Source organism: Monopterus albus, unplaced genomic scaffold, assembly GCF_001952655.1.
Source record: "Monopterus albus unplaced genomic scaffold, M_albus_1.0 scaffold207.1, whole genome shotgun sequence".
Classification (NCBI taxonomy): Eukaryota; Metazoa; Chordata; class Actinopteri; order Synbranchiformes; family Synbranchidae; genus Monopterus; species Monopterus albus.
Window position 1 is genome coordinate 282568 of NW_018128087.1, and position 20950 is coordinate 303517.

Genomic DNA, 20950 nt, shown 5'->3' on the forward strand with positions numbered 1-20950 from the left:
TGTTCGTTCTTTTGGCTTTAAACTCTTAACTTAACTCCAGAAGAGCCCTGCACAAGAATTTCTATATGCCTAGACTGTGTGTTTATGCATAAATAGAGAATAAAAATCTTGAATCTTGAATATATTTATAATATATGATTTATTTCTTTATATATGGTTTGCTATGTCAGTATCTTATCGAAAGAAGAGTCTATCCTTCTCTCCTGCTGTTTAGATTTCTTGGAAGTACAAAAGCTGGCCGGTGGTGGCCTCCCCACTCAGTGTATTGCAGCTTTAAACAGTCCACAATGCCTTGCGGTGTCCCAGTTCCAATGTGATGTATTTACCAGCAGGGGTACTGAAACGGGGAGAGGGGCTTTTTCCGCAGCTTATTGGTGAGCCCCCAAAAGGCTAGCGCACAGAGAAGACCGAAGCAAACTTTCGGACAGAGGACCAACATATCGTTATCTGTTTTTTCGAGGCATCCGTAACCTTGTATTCTGTTTTTGTCCAGCAGTCAAACGTTACTTTGTCGCAGTTCGTTGGAAGTGATTCATTGGGCAATGGTGAAGGAGGACAAATGTTGCGGAATTCGCATCTTTACCTGTGTTTTCCTCCTAAACTTCACTTCAGATAGGGAGCCCTGAGCCGAATCTTATTTGTGCCATAAAGGTAAGACCAATACATGGACCTAATTATAGCAGAATGTGCAGCAGATGAGCCCGTTGTAGTTGTGAGGCGAAGATAACGGAAACATTTCTGTAGTAGAAGAGTTGGGCTACTCTCTGCGCTCACTACAGCCCCTTCTCGCCATTTCTCCAACCTCGTCCCAGTCTCGCTCGACACCAACTAAGAGGTAGAGATCTCTTTTTAAAAGCACTAACGCATCCTGTCCTTCTGGATGATTATAGGGCCGAAACATCAAGCGAATTCGTTGTTTCTTTATCTGTAGTTTGAGTTAAAAGCGTTTGTAGACACTGACGGCCGATTCAGACTGTCACTTTGCGGTATTATCATATTAGGCCTTTACATTTTGTTGAACATACTTAAACTGTTGCTTTGCCCTTTTCCACACAACTGACTGTCATCAGGTTCAGCATCTTCTGCAAATACAATATCTCTCATGGTCTGAGCAATGTTCAGACATCAGTAGTCCTAACAGAGTCTAGATATAAAGTTACAGTTACAGTTCATTTTATTTATACTGTCTCTTCACTACATAATGTACTAATATGCACCAGGTGTGACAGAACCAACCTGTGTAGTTGCAGCACTCAGTCCGGGTTTTAGTCTCCCTGTCCTCTGCTTTGTGATCTTAGAGGGCTGCTTTAAATCAGAAATAGAATCATGTAATTCACTTGTCTTTGCTTTGTTTAGTGGCATCATAGCGGCATGGAGACCAGACTGCAAAGAACTACATACAAATTAGAAAAATAAATAAGTTGTGCCACCTTCCTATGTGGTTGCCATTTCAACTGCTGCTGTAAAACCGTTTCGCTTCTATAAAAATTCATGTACAAGAGAGTGATTCAACACCAAATGATGTGTTGCAAACAGCTCTGACATGTAAATCTTGGCCAGAGGCCTCTTGCTGCCCCGCTGTGCCTCTTCTCTAGTGCAGGAGCCTGCTGCCTGCCCCGCTGGTTCTTTAAAGCTGGCTAGTGAGCAGTGAATATGGCAAGGGAACAAAGGCGGCATTATAGCTGGCTGAACGTGCCGTCCAGATGTTCGGGATCCTGCCAGCACTGACCTCCCAAATAGGGGAAGCTGCTCCAGTGCCTAATAGTTTAACATCAGCCAGGCAACCAGAGAGAGAGAGAGTGGAGGGGGAGAGGGGCTTGCTCCAGGGCAGGGGCCACAGGAGAGCTCACTAGAGCTGTGGGTGTGGAGCATGACTGGACGTGGGTTTAATCCCAAACACCCCAGACTTCATACCGCAAAATTAAAGTTGAAGCTCAAACTCTGAGCAAGTGCTGGCCGATACTTGTTCCTTTTTTATCAATATTTTGGAATGACTTAATACTTTAAGCAGGCGTGCTGCATTACAGTGTTCAAAAGTTTAACACACAAAAGGGGTTTTACAGCTGTCTTTTAGCCTCTGGTTAATGTACAGTGTCACCTTTGATTGCATATAAATGAACAATTCTTTTTATTGCAGGGATTATGTCTTCTCATTGTGTAGAATGTAGACTAATGCAAATGAGACTCTTGATTATCTGTCTTAAGCTTTACCTTGGGTGCAGTTTCTCGAAGTGTCATTGTGTATCTGTTGCATAGCAATCAAAATCACTGTGCGGAAAGACCCATAGATTTCTTATCTCTCAGTCATGGCCCGTTGCATTCTCACAGCCCAGGAATGCATACCCTGGATTTTATCAGTTTCCACTCTACAGGATCAAGGACCATCTCGTTGCCATGCCCTGTGATGTTTGCATTTGCAGAGAGTATTGAAGCGAGGCTGGTATATTTGTGATGATGAACTTCTTTATCCTGTTCCCACTGTAAGAGGCTTTTAACCACAGGGGGGGTCCCGTGTATACTACATTGGTGGTATACTGGTGCCACCCAAATATGCTTTAAGTCTACATATTGTACAGTGTTGAAGCACTTAATGACAATTTGGAAAAATTCCTCCAGTTTGTTCTGACCAAGCTACCACCAGTGCCTCCACAGTAAATCAGCATCTGTCTCTGACTGCTCATGGAGATCTATTTCACAACAGATCTGCTACCGATTACAGCAGGGTATAAATTACTACTAACTACATGTTACTCTACAGGGAGTGCAATTTAAATTCAAGTTGGGTTAGTAATAGACAAGGGGGTTTACTGTAAGTACTAGAACAGACTGATGTCACTTCAGCCTGTGAGTATCCCATTGTCTTTAATTAACAGCAGTGTGGGGGAGTTTTGTAGAGCAGAAACCTTATACAATAAATCTGATACTTGGTCTAATTAGCGACTTGGATATAAATGAATTCAAACCTAGTGTCAAAATTTCAGTGCTTTCTGAAAAGGCTATATTGTTTTCCACTTTTATTGAAGTAAATTTGAGAGGAATCAGAGTGTAACAGCATCAATTCATGGAGGGAGAAGCTGTGGAAAATGAGTTTTTTCCTGTAAGATCATTTTTCTTAGCTTGGTTCAGTGGCTGCCCCACTCTTGGTTTTGTTTTAATGTACTCAATGCCCATTTTGTTTTCCTCCAATATCCCCTTTTTTCAGCAAACTACTCAGGCTAAGTTCAGGATACTTTACAAACTCCAAAGCCCCCCCAAAAAAGCAGCGCCACATTTAAGCTCCTACAGTAAAAACTCTTACCTTACACCATCATGGTGTATGATACTGCAGTGTGTTGGTTGTGTTGGAGCCCACACAGGAGCATATGGTAGGTTGTTTACACCAGCCTTTTCCCTGCCAGCTCCATGTGCTCCTGTAGGCCTGGAGAACTGTCACCAGCAGCCTCACCGCTCTGAGGGGAGTGCATCTTGAGTCAACACTACTCAACCGATACAAGAGTGAAACAAATGAATGCAGGCGCTTTAGTCATCTGAGTCTGAGGTTTTGCTGCAGTTGATTATCTAGAATTCACAGGAAATGAAGTCCTCGTAGGTGCCATGAAATGCCATTCTGGCAGAAGCCCAGTGCACAAATCGGTGCAGTGGGCTTGTTCCCAGGCTGTGGCTTTGACAGGCCAGAGGAATGGAGTGTGCAGAGCTCAGGATGGCACTGTGCCCCACACCACTGTGCCTCCATCATCACTTGGGTTTTCTGGGTTAATGTTAATGAATATAAATATCACGAGCCTGGACCAGAGCGACTTTTGTAAATGCCTTGCTGTATCTTCTTGAGCTTATGCACGGAAGAAGCGTTGAATCAGCCCGTTTGTTTTGTCTTTGCTGACCATGAAATATTCTGTTCTATTTGATCATGTGTTTTTTTTTTTTTCTTTTTTTTTGTCTGTGTATTTTGTTTAGTTTTACAACTATTATTACAGTATTATACAGTATTCCATGCAGTAGTCTTACAGAGTGCGTTGTCATGTCTGGTTTTTTAGCCACTTTTCCCTTCCCCCTTCTGGTGTATCCAAACATTCCCCCTGACTGATCCCACTATGCCTGCTTTGCATCAAGATGTCCTCCGTCCCTATTAGTGTTTCCACAGCCCCCTGGAAAAAAGGTTAAACAAAATGGTGACAGTGTTTTGGGGTCACCATTTTTCTCGCAGTGTGCTTGTGTGTGACTATTTTCCTTCCCTTCTCTGTCCCTCAGTCGTTAATGCCATTTAAGGGCAGTCTGAATGAAGGACAAAAGCGGTTTCTAACCAGCCGTGAACGCATCAAGAGCCACCGTCAAAGGTGACATGCACACTGCACATCTTGGATTAATACAGAATGAGGTGCACATGTAGTGCATTTGTGCACTAAACATGTTGTAAGTTGCCATTTTCTGTTTTTAAGCTTATGAAATGTGAGATTTGTTAGTTTTCTTTGTTTTGTTTAACACTTTTGGGTTTTGGACAGTTAGAAGCCTCGGGCTTGCGATTGTGACCTTTGTTACTGTATAAAGTAAACATTTAAATGGGAACCAGGAAAAAATAGAATAATCAATAATGAAAATAATCATTAGTTTCAGCTTCAGTGGTCGCGCTCTATAAATGTCACCTTGCAGCTTTTCTTAATGTCTTTACCATATTTAGAAAAGCAGCGGGGGGTGGGAAGGACAGGCTGGTATGGATGACTTTGTGAATGCGGATAGGGAATACACAGGCTGGGAGAGTGTAATTGGTGGAGGGTTGAAGAACAAAGGACCTTTTGACTCAGACGTGTAGGTGCAGTGAAGGTTAGATCCCTAGAGAAAATGATACCAATCTCTCCCGGTACACTGTCCTTGAACATTTTGGAAGGGCCTGTCCCTTTAGATGAGTCTTTCCAAACACTGTCACTAAGTAACCCTCATGTTTATAACATGTGCTTTCTAAGTTTGATCATGTTAGTCACCAGTTAATCTTTGTGTTTTCAGCACAGGATGCAGGCTGTAACAATGCTGTGAAAGACGTGGTGAAAACGGTGAAAAGTAATTGGCACCAAAAACAAAAGCCTAATACTTTCTCTCATCTTAGGACTCTCCTTTTCTTCCTACACTTCCATGCGTTTTCTGTTTTACTCTCTATGCCTGCTCTCTCTGTGTAACCGAGTTTATCTTCCTGCTCTGTCTTCACTACTTCCATGTAATTTTTTGTACAAAAGCAGGAACTGTGCTGGGAAATAGATGCTGGCAGCCTCTTCCTATTCACAGAGGAGAACAAAACAACAGCATTATGGCCAGCTGGTGCTGGCATGTCTGGCTGTATGAATCCAATCTGGAATGGGCAGTCCTTTTACCTTAAGATACCGTGAAAACATCCAGACTGTACCTTGTATTTCCTGCTCATTAATTGTGTCAAGTCAGTATTTCCGCAGGTGGAACTGTTTGTACGTCTATTAAGACTTTTTAGTTAAAAGCAACGGAGCGTTAAACCCTGGCCTTGAGAACTTCCTGACTAAATGCTTCCTGTTTTCTCTTGTGCTTCCAGTGAAGCAGCCAGAGTGACTTCAACTGCCTGTTAATAATGTCAAGGCCAACACAGCACAGAAGGTCCCCTTGCTTCTGACCTAACATGGAGCTTAAGGTCTGGGTGGATGGAGTCCAGAGGGTCATCTGTGGGGTCACTGAGGCAACCACCTGCCAGGAAGTAGTGATTGCTCTAGCCCAGGCCATAGGTAAAGAATTTATTCCTTTGAGCGGAAATGGTATCTTTTATATAACAGTTTAATGATTGTATAGCTGTGATCTGATGGTTTGGTTCTACCACAGAGATTATGTTGGTGGTGTTGTTTCACAAGGAATAGTAAAAGACAGTTTTCATTTCACTTGTCTGAATTCTTTGTCACTTAATTATTCCTTTTCCTGTTTATGTACTCCTCCGTGTCACACTGATGGAGAGATGGTGAAATTTCAGGCAAACACTCCACCACGCTTTAAACCAATCCAATGCCAGTGGAACCGGGCTCTTGTTCATCAGTGTGTTGCCCATTAAATTCTGCTTCACCATAATTCATCTGACTGTATAACACTTCTGTTTTACTGTAGATGTTTATAAAATAGGACTTTTAACATGTCTGTTGGTTAATATGGTATTCACGTTCATTGCATTCCTGTAAACTGACATTTTTTCCACATACAACCGGCGAAGCCTTTTCATGGAGTGTGTTGTTCTGTATTCATTAACACACATCTGTTATCTGGGCATAAAACTGCCTTTTGTTAACGAAGTCCTTATGCAATAAACAAGTATTTGGGTCTCCTGCCTACAACATACACTCCTGTTGAGATAGAGTCCGGGTCACATTCAGAAGCTTTATTGGTACATTCTTGCATCTCTGCACCTCCTCGTTCCCATATGGCTCCTTCAGGAATGGGTGCACGAGCAGAATGTAGTGACATCACTACCCACAGAGGACGGGGTAGGAGGAGGGAAAGTGTGACTCATGCCTCCGTCTCTTGCCAAGCTTAGTACACGGCCCCCTCCTCTGCCGTTTTCTATTAAAACTGTATACACCATGTTGAGTAATCAGACGTCAATATTGATTTGTCACTCTGGCATTTTACAAGTGTTTCTGTCTGTAGGTGTTGTGTCTAAATTTTCTCTAAACAGCATTAAGCAATTTCTTTTTTACGAGCACTGAATCAAATGGAATGTGAAGGAGTTGCTCGTAGTGCTGAAACCATGCAGATCTCAGCAGCTTTTATCCTCTAGCCTTTTTTTTATTTTTTTATTTTTTTTTTTAGCATTTTTACTCTCTGGTTGAGATTTAATGCTCTCATCTCAGTTCTAAACCACTGTAAGCTGTTTTCAGAAACCACATTAAGACAAGTTGGCTGAAATTTTAACTTTCCAGCTTGACTTCAGTGGGATGTGTTGCTGAATATTAAAGAAGACAGGTGTTTCTTAACATGTTATTAACAAATGCAAGCATATAATGGCTGTCTCCTGGTGTCTATAGTGGTCACAATTGGTTAAATTAGCTTTAAAAGTAAATATTCTTGCATTGTTGTGTAAACATCTACAAGCATAAACATTTGTTTCGAGTCGTGTTATTTCTAAGTGGGCTGTTCTGTTGTGTTATTTAAAGGTCGCACTGGGAGATACACTCTGGTTGAAAAATGGCGGGACACTGAACGTCACCTTGCTCCTCATGAGAGCCCTGTGGCCTCTCTGAACACCTGGGGCCAGTATGCTGGTGACGTCCAGCTGATCCTGCATCGTACAGGTCCCTCCCTAACTGAGCGACCTCCCTCAGAAGGACCCCCTCTCAGGGGACCTGAACGTGGGCTGCATCGGCAGAGCCTCCCTCCCCTTGCAAAGCTTCGTCATCCCAACGATCACTCCCTCCGACGTCGTGAACCACGCAACAAGTCCCTCACATTCACCGGTGCACCTCGAGGCCTAAGGGAGATCTTGAGCGGGGGCCGGATCGGGGAAGGTGAGGCTAAACGGAGACTTCTCTTGGGAAATGGTGGGAATCACCACCATACAGGACCAGCAATCAGGAATGTATCCCCTGGCCTGTGGGCCTGTCACATGGAAGATCTGGTCAGACTAGTCGGTCTACAGAGAGAGACTCTCAGCGTGCTGGAGAGAAAGCTGGAAGCCTATGAGGCTGAGCTCCAAGCCTGGGCTGAAGGGCGAGGGGGGCGAGGTGGAGGGTGCACTGGGGACCCAGGTGGTGGAGGAGGGCTGATAGAAGAGATCCTGCGGCTGGAGAGACATCTGAGGAAGAATGAGGTGGAGATGGAGGAGGAGGAGTTTTGGGCCACTGAGCTACAGATTGAATTAGAGAGTGAAAGACAGTTGGAAGAAAAACTACAGGAGCTGCGAGGACACCTGCAGGGCTGTGAACTGGAGATTGAAGAAAAGCTGGCAATGATGCAGGTGTGCTGAATCTTTTACTAAAAGATTTAGTTGTTTTCCCACATCTTAGTTGATCTGCTATGAGTTATGGTTATGTTGTATATTGAAGTATGTGCTTTCCTTCTTTTTCTTTCTTTGTTCCATAAGGGTGTAGAGGCAGGTCTGGAAGAGGAGCGGCTGCAGAGGGAGCGGCAGGAGACCCAGTGGGTCAGCGAGGCGGAGGCTCGGGCTCAGGTCCTCAGGGTCAGAACAGAGCTGAAAGCCCAGGAGAGACAGGCTGTCCAGCTGGAGAGCAGCTGCAGAGCTGTGGACAGGTCAATTGGACAAAGCAGCAAGAAAATCCAGGTGTGTTTTTCTAAATAAAATAGGGCTGCAGGGTGATACATTGATAAGGGAGACCCGCCATCATCATCTGTGCTTGAGCCTAGTGGCCCAAGGCTACGTTAGCCACTACTAGCATGACATCAAACCTTTAGCCAAACTGTCAGTGGTCAGGTCGCATTGTGGACGATGTACTGTAGGTGTCAGGCTTTGATAAGGAAGAAGAATGCATGGAATAAAACCAGATGGTTTATTATTAAATGGAAGCGCATTGTTAAAGCAGTGGAATACTTTTAATTCAGTTTAGAATCAGAATACCTTAAAAACCTTTTGTTCTTGTGCTTAATTAATGCTGAATGTTGTTTTTTTGCTGCATATAATAAGAGGATGCTTTCTGGTGTGTGTTTCAATGATTCACACATCAAATCAGTTAGAAAAACCCTTTGTTAGGGTTTTTTGTATGTGACAAATGATGTGAGGAATGGCTTAGTAAAAGTGACCTTGGATTATGATACTGTACAGTATTCTAGTTAGAGGTACAGGTGTCGGTCTTAAGCAGTCACTCGTATGGCCATAGTGGTAGTGTTAGTTGGTTAAATAAAGTGAATATAAATACAGCATGGTCAATAATAGGGCCTAAACATCAAAATAATCAAGCACAGCCATATGTTTTGTGCCTGTACAAGTCGGCTTCAAGCTGCTTTCCTGTTTCCCGACAAATTTCTGCTGTGCTGTTTCATTGAAGGACATGCAGCACGAGCTGGAACAGCTGACCAAGGAGCTGAGGCAGGTTAACCTGCAGCAGTTCATCAAGCAGACCGGCACCAAGGTCACAGTGCTGCCAGCTGAACCCAGTGAGGATGAAACTAACCACAGCAGTCATGGTAAAGTTAATGTCATTTTGTTTTAAAGGCTTTTTTTCTCTTGATGAATATTATTCAGTGTTAGAGATTTAACTGATCTTTCTTCAACTACAGAAGGACAGTAACATTCAGCAGACAGTGTTAGGTATACCCGGGTATCTCCTGATATTGACACAGATGATAAAGAAGAAACTGACCTTGTACGTACAGTTGGTAGTCAGGGACACAGGGGTCAGTTACATCTCAGTGGTCTGAACTCTTCTGGGCTAACCCAGGACAGCTATTACAACTTAATCTGATGTTAAAGTGCAAATGACAAATGTTGCCTTTTGGTTGCCGTTCACAGAGGCGACACGTGAGCTTTTGTTTGAGTCTGTCTATGCATTGAGAAAGTCTTTCCTGCTTGTTGTTTTTCTGCCTCATGTCTTGACAGCATGCTAAAGGTTCAAGTGTGTGTGAGACTGTGACAGTAACAGCTTGTTTTCCACAAAATAGATATTCTACACACCAAATCAAGCCACTTAAAACAAGTGACCTCTGCATACATGTAACATTCACAGCAGTTGTTCATCTTTACTGAGAAAATGTGAAAATGTGGCCAAACATATGAAAAAAAACAAGACTGCAAGCACAGGAATGAATGTATGTCTTCATATACAAACATAAACATTAAGTTTAACCCTAATTCCCAAGCATGCCTAAGAATGATTTAGTGTTCCACATGCCCACTGCCTTAAGAATTGGTTAACTTGTGTTAATAAAAAATGCATTTTTAGTGGGTAAGTGCTGTATTTTGGAGTTGGTGTTTGAGTCGAATTTGAGGAAACAAAAATTCAATCCACCTAAATGAATGCAAGGTTTTAAATGCTGTATTTTGGAGTTGGTGTTCGAGTCGAATTTGAGGAAACAAAAGTTCAATCCACCTAAATGAATGCAAGGTTGTGTGAAATGTGGAGAAGCGCATTTAACAGTGATCGTTAAGTTTACACCTCCTTGATTTGATTGTAGGTCAAATCTGTAATAGAACAGTTAACACAGTCTCAATCAAACTTAATATTTCACTTCTGACCGCATGACATAATTGCATGATGCACTCCATCGCTGCAGTGGGCCTCTTTATTCAATTTAATGGTTTTTCACTTGTGAGAGTATTGAATTGAGCGTTTCTGTCCTTGTTGTAACCTTTCAGTTCACATGTAACGGTCGCTGCTGGCTGAGAAGTTGCATGACTCAATACTGCCCCTTGGTGGTACCACAGCAGAAATGTCATGTAGCACACACACACACAGGACTTGCTTTTTTATTATTTTTTTTAGGCAGTTTAGTACTTTTTCTCATTCATACAAAAATTAGTGTGAAAATGATAAACCGTTGAAACACTGAAGTTCATTCTGGACCTTTTCAGCAGTAGTTTGTTCAAGAAATCTTTCTCCAAAGGTGGCTACCAAATCTTATTGTCTTCATCAATGAACTGCATTTACTCGGTTGTCACGTTGTCTGTCAAACTTTAATATACAATTACATTTAGAGTGCTGTTTTCTTATTTCTTCTCAGATTTAATTCCTTTGTCTGGCTTGTCCAAGCGCCCTGTTTCGTCCCACCCGGTGTCCAATCACATCCGAGTGCTCCACAGTCCTCTCAGTTCAGGCCTGAACCCTGAGGGGATCTATGTGTGAGACAGTCCTGAATGGAGGGAACACATCTTGTCTCCTTAAAGGGCCCATTTTACCCCAGAACCCTTTTGTAAACAGATGTCTTAGTACAGGCTACCTCAGTAGCACACCACTATGCACTGTTGTTTCATTTGCCTGGCAGCCTTGAGTGTGAAGACTAATACTGAACAATAGTGATCGTTAAATGGAAGTTTCTGAGCACTTGGTGGTAAAGGAATACGGCTGGACATTATGACATGAAGAAAAACAGCAGCACAGTCTCTGAACATGTTAGGACTTCATAAAGAATCAGACTGTTGTGAATTTCTTTTGTAAACACTTAATGTACTTTTACTCTCACTTTAGTACCTGCTGAATGATTTGTAATGCTTTCATCACGAGCATCATGATTCTAAACTATTGCCTTTTGAACAGTATTCTTGGGAATCTTAGTATTTGAATCTATGAATTATATTTCTGTATGCCATCTCTGCCGTGAACACATTTTGCCTGATGTAATGACAAGTTCCTATATAAGTAATGAAGGACCCACTCGGGTCTATAGAGAAACTATAATCAATCATTTTGCATATCAGAATCTATTCCTGTAGCTCTGACTCTGTTCATGTTGAAACTATGCACAAATGGTTAATAGTTTTGTTACTGAAGAATGTTCCTGTGTATGTACCAAACAGATGACTTACTGTAAATGTTTACTTATATTTCACCATTATTTAGTGAATGGTTGTTTTACTCCAAAGTGGTGCACTCACAGTTACAAAAATGCAGCGCCTTCATTCCCACAGTGATATCTGCATCATGAAACAGTGTTAATTATCCTCTTAAGCTGTTTTCCTTGTTAAATGACTACACAGTATATTTTTGCCAAGTGTGTTCTGCTTGTTTTGCTGTAAGGATTGGCAGCCAAAGATTAGGACGTCTTAATGCATGATCGTGATGCTAATATAGCCATATGAGGATGTGCAGAGAACGTGCCGTACAGTAAATTAGTTAGTTGAATCAGAAAAAAAAGGTGGCATGTAATAGTACAATGAACAGTTACAGCTACAGTGTGTATGCTTGTGAGTAAGTCGACGATTAACGAGAAGTTTGCGTGCATCTGTAGAGTCAGAGTAGCCAATATATGAAGCCCCTTTTAGGTTGTAGTTCAGCTGCTAATCACATCAAAGTGCCTTATACTCATTATGCGGTTGGCGTATTCAAACAATGTACAGTAAAGCTTTAGTAGAAACATTGAGACAAAGAACATTGTCAGCTGAGATCGAATGTAGGTGGAGAGTGCACAGAGAGAAATGGCAATCGCACAGCAACAAAGAGGAAACTGTAATTATCTTTAATCTGTCAGTATTTTGGAGAAATGTCAATGGAGCATTATTGATAGTGCTTTCCACTTTGCTACTGTATTAAACCATAAAACTATGTGCTGTAAAATGCATTGATTTTTAATCCGATTATTTCTTGCCATGCAACATACTGTACACTGTAGTTTGGATCAGTACTGTCACCCAGGAAGGGAAGACCACCCTGTAACAAAACGCATATCATTACCACAGTGTGTCTCTGCTTGTCATTGTACGGAGAGACCTGTTTTAAAATCCTTAAATTTAGATTAGTTTATGATTGTCTATACATATGTGGCTGGTTTCCCTTTAAGAAACCACTTGAGTGCATTTTCCGCCCTGGGATGAGACGTAGCTGTGGTCACTGTTTACAACTATATGTTCTAGAGAACTGTACGATGTCGATTGTACATAACCTGTTTTTATTGTTTGTTTGTTTTGCCTTAATATACTGCAAAGTGTTGACAGATGTGTGACAGATGTGTGGCTGTATCTGGCTACTGATGTGATATGGGTTGCATGATTCAATAAACAATCTGACACAATTGGATGTCACAGTTGGAGCTCGGGTTAACTGTTTGACAGGTTTGCCTGTAGATGTTTGGTAAAAAGTGTTGGGGAGTAACTAGTTACATGTAGCTACTGTAATTAAGTTACAAAATAAATGTAATTGTAATCAGTTACTGAGAAAAATGTGTAATTAAATTACACTTATCAAAATGTTGGTGATTACAAAGGGACTACATCCGAATAGCTTATTTTGAGTAAAACGCTTGTATGTGTATTTAATATTTGTTCTGTCGCTTCCCATCTTTTCGCCTTGCTAAATGCCTTCTTTTGCCATATTTCCTGACAGTGCAGGTCAGTAAAGCTGCTGGGACAAATAACACCATCAACGGTAGGATGGTCAACAAGGAGCCGTCTCTACATCTAGGCTCCTTTCATGTGGCAGCGTTTGTCAGATTTTGAAAGCTGCCTTTGATTGGTTCTTTCTGAACCTGATTCATGGAAAAAACTCTGTTTCACCAGTAATACGTAATGTAACTGAAGTTATGTTGAAGTTTGACAGTAATAAGTGTTGAGTACAGTTGTGAGGTTTACACTGTTTGGTTTAAATTTGTTTTATCGCCCAGTTTAAAGCTTTTTTTGAAAAGTAAAAGTAAGAAGTTACATTAATTTTACGAAGTAATTAAAACAGTTACCCTGTTAAAAAATGTCATAAGTAATGTAACTAGTAATCTGTAACAATTACATTTTGAAAGTCACCTTCCCAACACTGATTGTAAACGTGAATGAATTGGCAATATGCATCAAATAGTTTCCAGGTTCAACCAATAGATGGAGACATTTACTGAGTAATGATAAAAACATGGACGTAACATGTCTGGGAGAAAAACAAAGAACCACTTTTTCAAGTTCATATTCATACTTTTAATGCACAATGTTACTTGGCTTCTTGGAGAATGGCATCTGGTATCTGCTTTCAAAGTTGCTCTCACCAGTGAATGAAGATACAAAAGAAGAAATCATATTGTAGTTTGAACTGAGAAATACAAAGTGAAGAATAAAGGTCCTTGTTCCGTCAAACCGTAAGTTTACGGAAAAGGGGTTGCAACGTGCATGCTGTTGCACTAATTATATGTTGCCAAGGTCAAGCCAAGAAAGCATGGGTAATTTAGTACCAAGTGTGATGTGATTTTGCACAAAGATTAAAATAATTACATTAAGCCGGTTACTGTAACAACAAAGGACTGGATTTGATCTTGCTTAAAGCTTTTGACTAGCTGGGAGGGGCCCCTTGCTTTTCATCAGCCACTACAGACTGGGGGTAATCTCACTTCATCATCTTTTATCACAAGACGTGTTAAAAGCCTTGGCTTACTATACATTCTTCTGCTGTGACCTGTCACCTGATTCAGTGTTGGAAACGAAACATTTTATCTGCTTGACTTTCAGTACTGTTTATTCACAAAAGCTATTAGTGACACTAATTCTGAGCAGCTTGCTTGTAGTTCTTGGTGTCTTACATCATGTATGTTCGCCATGACCTAAATATTACAGGTAGATATTTATTGGAACAGATTCACACAATAGTATGAGATTGTAAACATGTACAGAATCTGTGTTAAATAAGACGCCTGAGGAGTTTAGCTTTGATATTTATTTTACAACTCATCAGCAATAATTTAGAACAGCATATGTGTAAAGCATTAACGGAATGTGCAACAGTTGCTTAGTTCAATCTTTAAAAAAAAAAATCCATGGACTTCTACAACATTGACAGACATGTATATTTTGTGGTATATTCACAAAAACTATTTACAGACACATGCCACTTTATATAACAGCTGATAAGAGACTTTAGGCGAAACCAGCTGAAGGAAACTACAAAAGCAATGTCATGTATGCAAAACGATACAATGCAACAACGAAAATCATTCGTTTAATCAGTGGGGAACTTTAAAAAGCTGAACAGCCCTACGCTTGCAGGATTTGAATTCTCAGAAAACAGGCCAAAGTTCCTAAAATGACAAAACTGTTGGCGTCATGACATGACCACAGTTTTCTTTCCCACTTTTGTCAAATATTTGAAAAGTGAGGTTTTCCATGATGATAGCATATAATGCAGAATAATGGATAGTCTGGCGTGTAGTGATGCTTTTGCTTTGAAAGAACTAGAAAGGAGCACTGTTTTGTTAAATTTGGACAAATTACTTACCACTTTACTGCATGGAATCGTCACAAGCACCCGGTATCTCTGTTCTGCTCTTTTGAAATAAAATCATACATATATTATATATATAATTTTTGTTTCAAGACAAATCAACACAAAGAGATGTACAGCGCTTAACTTTTGAAATTATAATGTGACAGCTGGGGGGAGATAAAAGCAGAAAAAGTGCACTTTACATCTCAAAGAATAAAGATCATCCAATATACAAACTTTAACAACTGGGAAAGTACAGGTACATTCAATATCAAAGATCTATAAGGTGCTATCCTACAATGTTTCCTGGAGGTACCGAGAGTTACTGCATCTCGGTGCTGAAATACTTCATTCAGGAGAGGTACAGTATGTTGGTCAGGCAGCCCCTTAAGAAGGTTTTGCATTTCCATTATTCTTAATGATTTCAGTGATTTTTTTTTTCTTTCCTCACAAAAACAATCATTTAAAGGACCAGAGCAAACTCGGATTTGGGAAGGTGAAATGAGGGAAATCAAGATTAAATACCTTTCCCCTTTCTCTCATTATTATATCCGATTGTTAAAGTAGCTGATTTTAGTATTTGTGGTTAGTGATGAAAATGGTGTGTGTTGGGAGGGCGGTACCATTCAGTTCTTCTGGAGGGACAATGATGTGCCTCAAAATAAGCCTACAATGCAAAGCTGGGATGAGGTACTGTAGGCGTTACACTTTTAGGAGCACTTCTTTTACAGGCCCATTTAGTGCACGTTATACATTAATGAATCACACTGTCTCCCAGGTAATAATATTTACAGTCAGAGTCAGCCAACCTCTTAATAACCTTGGCAGAGGTCAGTTGCAACTGCATACATCCAAAGAGCCTCTCTGATTGGGGTATTGCGCGTTGCTGTAGTACTCAAAGTTTTGGCACCAATGCTGCCATTTCAAAGTATGTTATCAAAGAGGATTAAAAAAAACTCCAGGGCAACTCTAGAGTCAATCATTGTCGATAATCATTCAGATTGATTAATCTATCATAGGTGCAAAAGGCACGTGCTGTCACAACTGCCCCTTGTCACACCAAGATATTATACACGAGAACCTCCTCTGCGAAGTCTCGTTTTTCAAATTTGCGTGATTGTTTAAAAATGAATGCACAAAACTCTTCAGCAAATTCACACAGCCGGATTAACTCGTCTGACAAGCAGTGAACTGATCATGTGCGGGACACTTGCTCTCCGGGGGCGTATCACCTACGTCACCCTCCCCTTCGTCACTCGCGGGACTTTCCTCGCGCTCCTCAGGTGAGCCTGTGTCAGCCTCGTGTGACCCGTCGCTGTCTGGAGAGTGGGAGTCCTTGGACTGAAAAGAGGCTCCAAAGTGCGCAGACAAGCCGGGGACAGCGACAGCCGATGGCGCGGGCCCCGCCGATATATTTTGTGGTATATTCACAAAAACTATTTACAGACACATGCCACTTTATATAACAGCTGATAAGAGACTTTAGGCGAAACCAGCTGAAGGAAACTACAAAAGCAATGTCATGTATGCAAAACGATACAATGCAACAACGAAAATCATTCGTTTAATCAGTGGGGAACTTTAAAAAGCTGAACAGCCCTACGCTTGCAGGATTTGAATTCTCAGAAAACAGGCCAAAGTTCCTAAAATGACAAAACTGTTGGCGTCATGACATGACCACAGTTTTCTTTCCCACTTTTGTCAAATATTTGAAAAGTGAGGTTTTCCATGATGATAGCATATAATGCAGAATAATGGATAGTCTGGCGTGTAGTGATGCTTTTGCTTTGAAAGAACTAGAAAGGAGCACTGTTTTGTTAAATTTGGACAAATTACTTACCACTTTACTGCATGGAATCGTCACAAGCACCCGGTATCTCTGTTCTGCTCTTTTGAAATAAAATCATACATATATTATATATATAATTTTTGTTTCAAGACAAATCAACACAAAGAGATGTACAGCGCTTAACTTTTGAAATTATAATGTGACAGCTGGGGGGAGATAAAAGCAGAAAAAGTGCACTTTACATCTCAAAGAATAAAGATCATCCAATATACAAACTTTAACAACTGGGAAAGTACAGGTACATTCAATATCAAAGATCTATAAGGTGCTATCCTACAATGTTTCCTGGAGGTACCGAGAGTTACTGCATCTCGGTGCTGAAATACTTCATTCAGGAGAGGTACAGTATGTTGGTCAGGCAGCCCCTTAAGAAGGTTTTGCATTTCCATTATTCTTAATGATTTCAGTGATTTTTTTTTTCTTTCCTCACAAAAACAATCATTTAAAGGACCAGAGCAAACTCGGATTTGGGAAGGTGAAATGAGGGAAATCAAGATTAAATACCTTTCCCCTTTCTCTCATTATTATATCCGATTGTTAAAGTAGCTGATTTTAGTATTTGTGGTTAGTGATGAAAATGGTGTGTGTTGGGAGGGCGGTACCATTCAGTTCTTCTGGAGGGACAATGATGTGCCTCAAAATAAGCCTACAATGCAAAGCTGGGATGAGGTACTGTAGGCGTTACACTTTTAGGAGCACTTCTTTTACAGGCCCATTTAGTGCACGTTATACATTAATGAATCACACTGTCTCCCAGGTAATAATATTTACAGTCAGAGTCAGCCAACCTCTTAATAACCTTGGCAGAGGTCAGTTGCAACTGCATACATCCAAAGAGCCTCTCTGATTGGGGTATTGCGCGTTGCTGTAGTACTCAAAGTTTTGGCACCAATGCTGCCATTTCAAAGTATGTTATCAAAGAGGATTAAAAAAAACTCCAGGGCAACTCTAGAGTCAATCATTGTCGATAATCATTCAGATTGATTAATCTATCATAGGTGCAAAAGGCACGTGCTGTCACAACTGCCCCTTGTCACACCAAGATATTATACACGAGAACCTCCTCTGCGAAGTCTCGTTTTTCAAATTTGCGTGATTGTTTAAAAATGAATGCACAAAACTCTTCAGCAAATTCACACAGCCGGATTAACTCGTCTGACAAGCAGTGAACTGATCATGTGCGGGACACTTGCTCTCCGGGGGCGTATCACCTACGTCACCCTCCCCTTCGTCACTCGCGGGACTTTCCTCGCGCTCCTCAGGTGAGCCTGTGTCAGCCTCGTGTGACCCGTCGCTGTCTGGAGAGTGGGAGTCCTTGGACTGAAAAGAGGCTCCAAAGTGCGCAGACAAGCCGGGGAAAGCGACAGGTACATGCACTTTTCAATGTTACTTTTGTCAAAGAAAGGCATATAAGACGCCGCGGCCGAGGGATTGATGAAGTAGAAAGGCATGCAAATTGGTGTCTGCTGTCCCACACTGCTTATTCCAATCAGAGAGTTCATAAAGGCCAGATCAGGCCTGGTGGGGTCTACGCCCCCTAACCCGTTCCCAGACCAGTTCATCTTTGGCTTTTTGGCAGCGCGATCATCTCCAAACTCTTGCTTGATCTTCACTGTCTTGGGTCCCTGCACCTTATTGCGCTCGCATTCTTTATCTTTGCCATCGCCCTTTTCAGCTTCGCCATATCCACTGTCCGTGTCTGTGTCATTCTCGTTAAACTCCCCGCCTTGGGTCCTCTGGATGACCGGGACACAGTTGGCTTGGCTGTCACCTTTCTGCCCATCCCGTGCGTCCTCGACAGGCAGCTGGTGCTGGAGTGACGGTGCACCGGGCTGGAACTGCGCCAACACTTTGTGAAGGTGGTTGATGAGCTGCGCGCACCTCTGCTCGCTTGTGGTCCAGTTCTCAAACTGACTCAGGTACTGCAGGACTTCTTTGGCACAGGCCTGGAACCCGGAGTGGAACGCATCCAGATCTGCATGAATGGAAGATTTCATCGGTCGGTCCCCTGCGAAATATGCAGTGCAAAGTTTAACAGATGATCTCTCTTTAAGGTGTAGCTAGTCACAAGTCAGTGACAACATAAAGTGTATGCGTGGCAACAGCACGTTTACTTGTCTGTGAACATATGTCTTTCTAACATGTAAATATGCCAAACAATAATGTTCATCGATTTTGTGGTTTTCACCAAATGTGCTCTTGTTATAACTGAGCATACTGTCCTCGATACCCATTTCCTAACGTTTTATGAAGCCTAATGCAGCATAATCTCACGGGAAAAGATCATGAAGTTTCAACGTGGATCTTACCATTCTGCAAAGCAATAATCTTTTGGTGCTGCTGCTCAGTGACAGCAGTCAGAGCGTTTAAATGTTTCAATGTTAACTCCAGGACAACTGCTTTCTCCAAATGCCCGAGCGTCTATGGAGAAAAACAAAGATTCAGCTGACTGTTTACGAGATCTCTGTCATGTGAAACCGGGTTCTCTGAGCACGTAAAACGCTATTGTAATGTCATGATCTCACCGACAGCTTCAGATGTTCGGGTAACAAATCTTTCAGTTGCCCAATACATTCGTTAATTCTGTCTCTCCTCTTCTTCTCTATCAACCGGTGTGGTAACTTGTATGCGTCCTGCTGGCAAAAACACAAGCGTTTACTCTACTGGAACAGAAATATGGAAGCTGGAAGTTATAGAATGCAACATATGAATTGTGTGGAGTTCAAGGAATATTCAGATGCTGGTTAACCAAAACAAAAAAACTGGTTATTAGGATTTGTATTAAAAAAAACGCGCGAACCTTCCCACCGTCCTCCCGTTTTATTCCTCTCTTGGATTTGCACATGTAGAGAGAAGGATAATCCACCCTAAGGCAGCGAGGGAAATGCACGGTTATTTACTAGGTTGTCATAACAATTTCTTAAACAGAGTTTGCCAAAAGTGACACTCACCCCAAGAAATCTGCGTGCTCCATGAACTGCCTGTCCTGTAAATGCGGTATTCTTTCATCCATCGCGTCTCTGTTGCTGCTTATCCTGAGATTCTTGGAGTAATGTTTGTTATTCCACTATCCACACAAGGACGACTAAGGGGAGATGATGTACAGTGCGTGTCCTCCGGTGGAGCTGCGCCTCAGACTGATATCTATAGTTTCCTGAGCTGCCACTTTGCAAAGCCGTCGGAGCTGTGGTTAGAGCGCAGGCGCGCCTCCGGCGAGAAACAGCTTCCGACTCACGTGTAGCCTGCACCAGCACAAAGTCCGGCAATTAGACCTTCTCTGTGTTACAGCAGCTATCACCGCTGTTCCAGGAGCGATGCAGTGTAACCATTGCGACCTGTAGCGGAGGAAAAACTGCACAGACATGAAGAGGGACAGGCTATTAATTCGCGTATAGCAGCGTTTTTGCACAGTCCTTCCCCAAACTTTGCAGATCGAGCTTCTGTTACTGTACCAAGTGGACCACGGGCTAACAAACGACCACACAGGCTGGTTTTATGCCATAAATAATTACAGTTTAGAGGATCCCACAGAGGAGAGACTCTCCTCCTAAAAATGATGTAGTTTTTCTGCTTTTGTTTGCAGCAAAACCTGGCAACTTTCCCAGAACTGAATATCATCTATGGTGATCTATAATGAAAACATAGGGGTTAGTGTGACGCAAATACAAAATATAAACATGGTGGGGGGGGGGCACGTCGTGCGCGTTCATGCGCTCTTGTTACTTCCTATTGTTGCCCAGGGCAGGGCAGCCTACATGTCCAGTCATTCAAAACTGAGTAGTCAGTAACCATGGCACCGACCCGTCTGTGTGCTCAAACACGTGCGCCTCGGTTCTTTATTGATCTCAGCATGGGCGCTGCTCTCCCACCTTCCCCAGAGTGTCTATTAGCCTGATAATAATAATGTGTGAAAGACTGACAGCGAAATTGCTAATTGATGTTCCCTGACTTTGACTTTTGATTTGTGGTATCTCTCAAAACAGTATCTAAAGAATGATTGCATTGTGCAAAAAATAATAAAAGTCACTCAATTCATGATGCTGTTAGGCTGTTACATTCACTACTGACAAAAGTAGGCAAGATCTAGAGCTTTGCATCAAATATGTGCTATTAAAAACGACAAAGCTTGTATAAGTGTCGTCGAGAAGTTAACCTGATAGCAACGGACACCTCTTCCCCTCTTATTAACATTAGAATTTTCACAAACTGAGCCCCTATAATGCCCTCACATGCCTTATGATCACATTACTTCTTCCTGTATGTCATG

General features: G+C 41.8%; 2 protein-coding genes across 5 annotated transcripts; one reads left to right on the plus strand and one right to left on the minus strand.

The window, feature by feature from the left end:
- The first annotated feature begins 272 nt into the window (after positions 1-272).
- rassf8a (Ras association domain family member 8a) lies at positions 273-12454 on the plus strand. 4 transcript variants are annotated; one of them, XM_020618567.1, is made up of 7 exons: positions 273-374; positions 494-651; positions 5552-5738; positions 7152-7951; positions 8078-8275; positions 8997-9135; positions 10669-12454. In XM_020618567.1, exons 3-7 carry the CDS (start codon positions 5636-5638, stop codon positions 10788-10790), a joined length of 1362 nt encoding a protein of 453 aa, XP_020474223.1. In that variant the 5' UTR covers positions 273-374; positions 494-651; positions 5552-5635; the 3' UTR covers positions 10791-12454. The 4 variants fall into 4 exon arrangements, with proteins under 4 accessions (XP_020474223.1, XP_020474224.1, XP_020474222.1 ...); XM_020618568.1 differs by having other exon boundaries at positions 497-651; XM_020618566.1 differs by having other exon boundaries at positions 273-651.
- Positions 12455-13588: 1134 nt separating this feature from the next.
- bhlhe41 (basic helix-loop-helix family, member e41) lies at positions 13589-20244 on the minus strand. Its single transcript, XM_020618579.1, has 6 exons — positions 19635-20244; positions 19484-19550; positions 19209-19316; positions 18993-19104; positions 17972-18691; positions 13589-16270 (listed from the first exon to the last, which is right to left on the minus strand). Exons 1-6 carry the CDS (start codon positions 19694-19696, stop codon positions 16002-16004), a joined length of 1338 nt encoding a protein of 445 aa, XP_020474235.1. The 5' UTR covers positions 19697-20244; the 3' UTR covers positions 13589-16001.
- Positions 20245-20950: the final 706 nt, after the last annotated feature.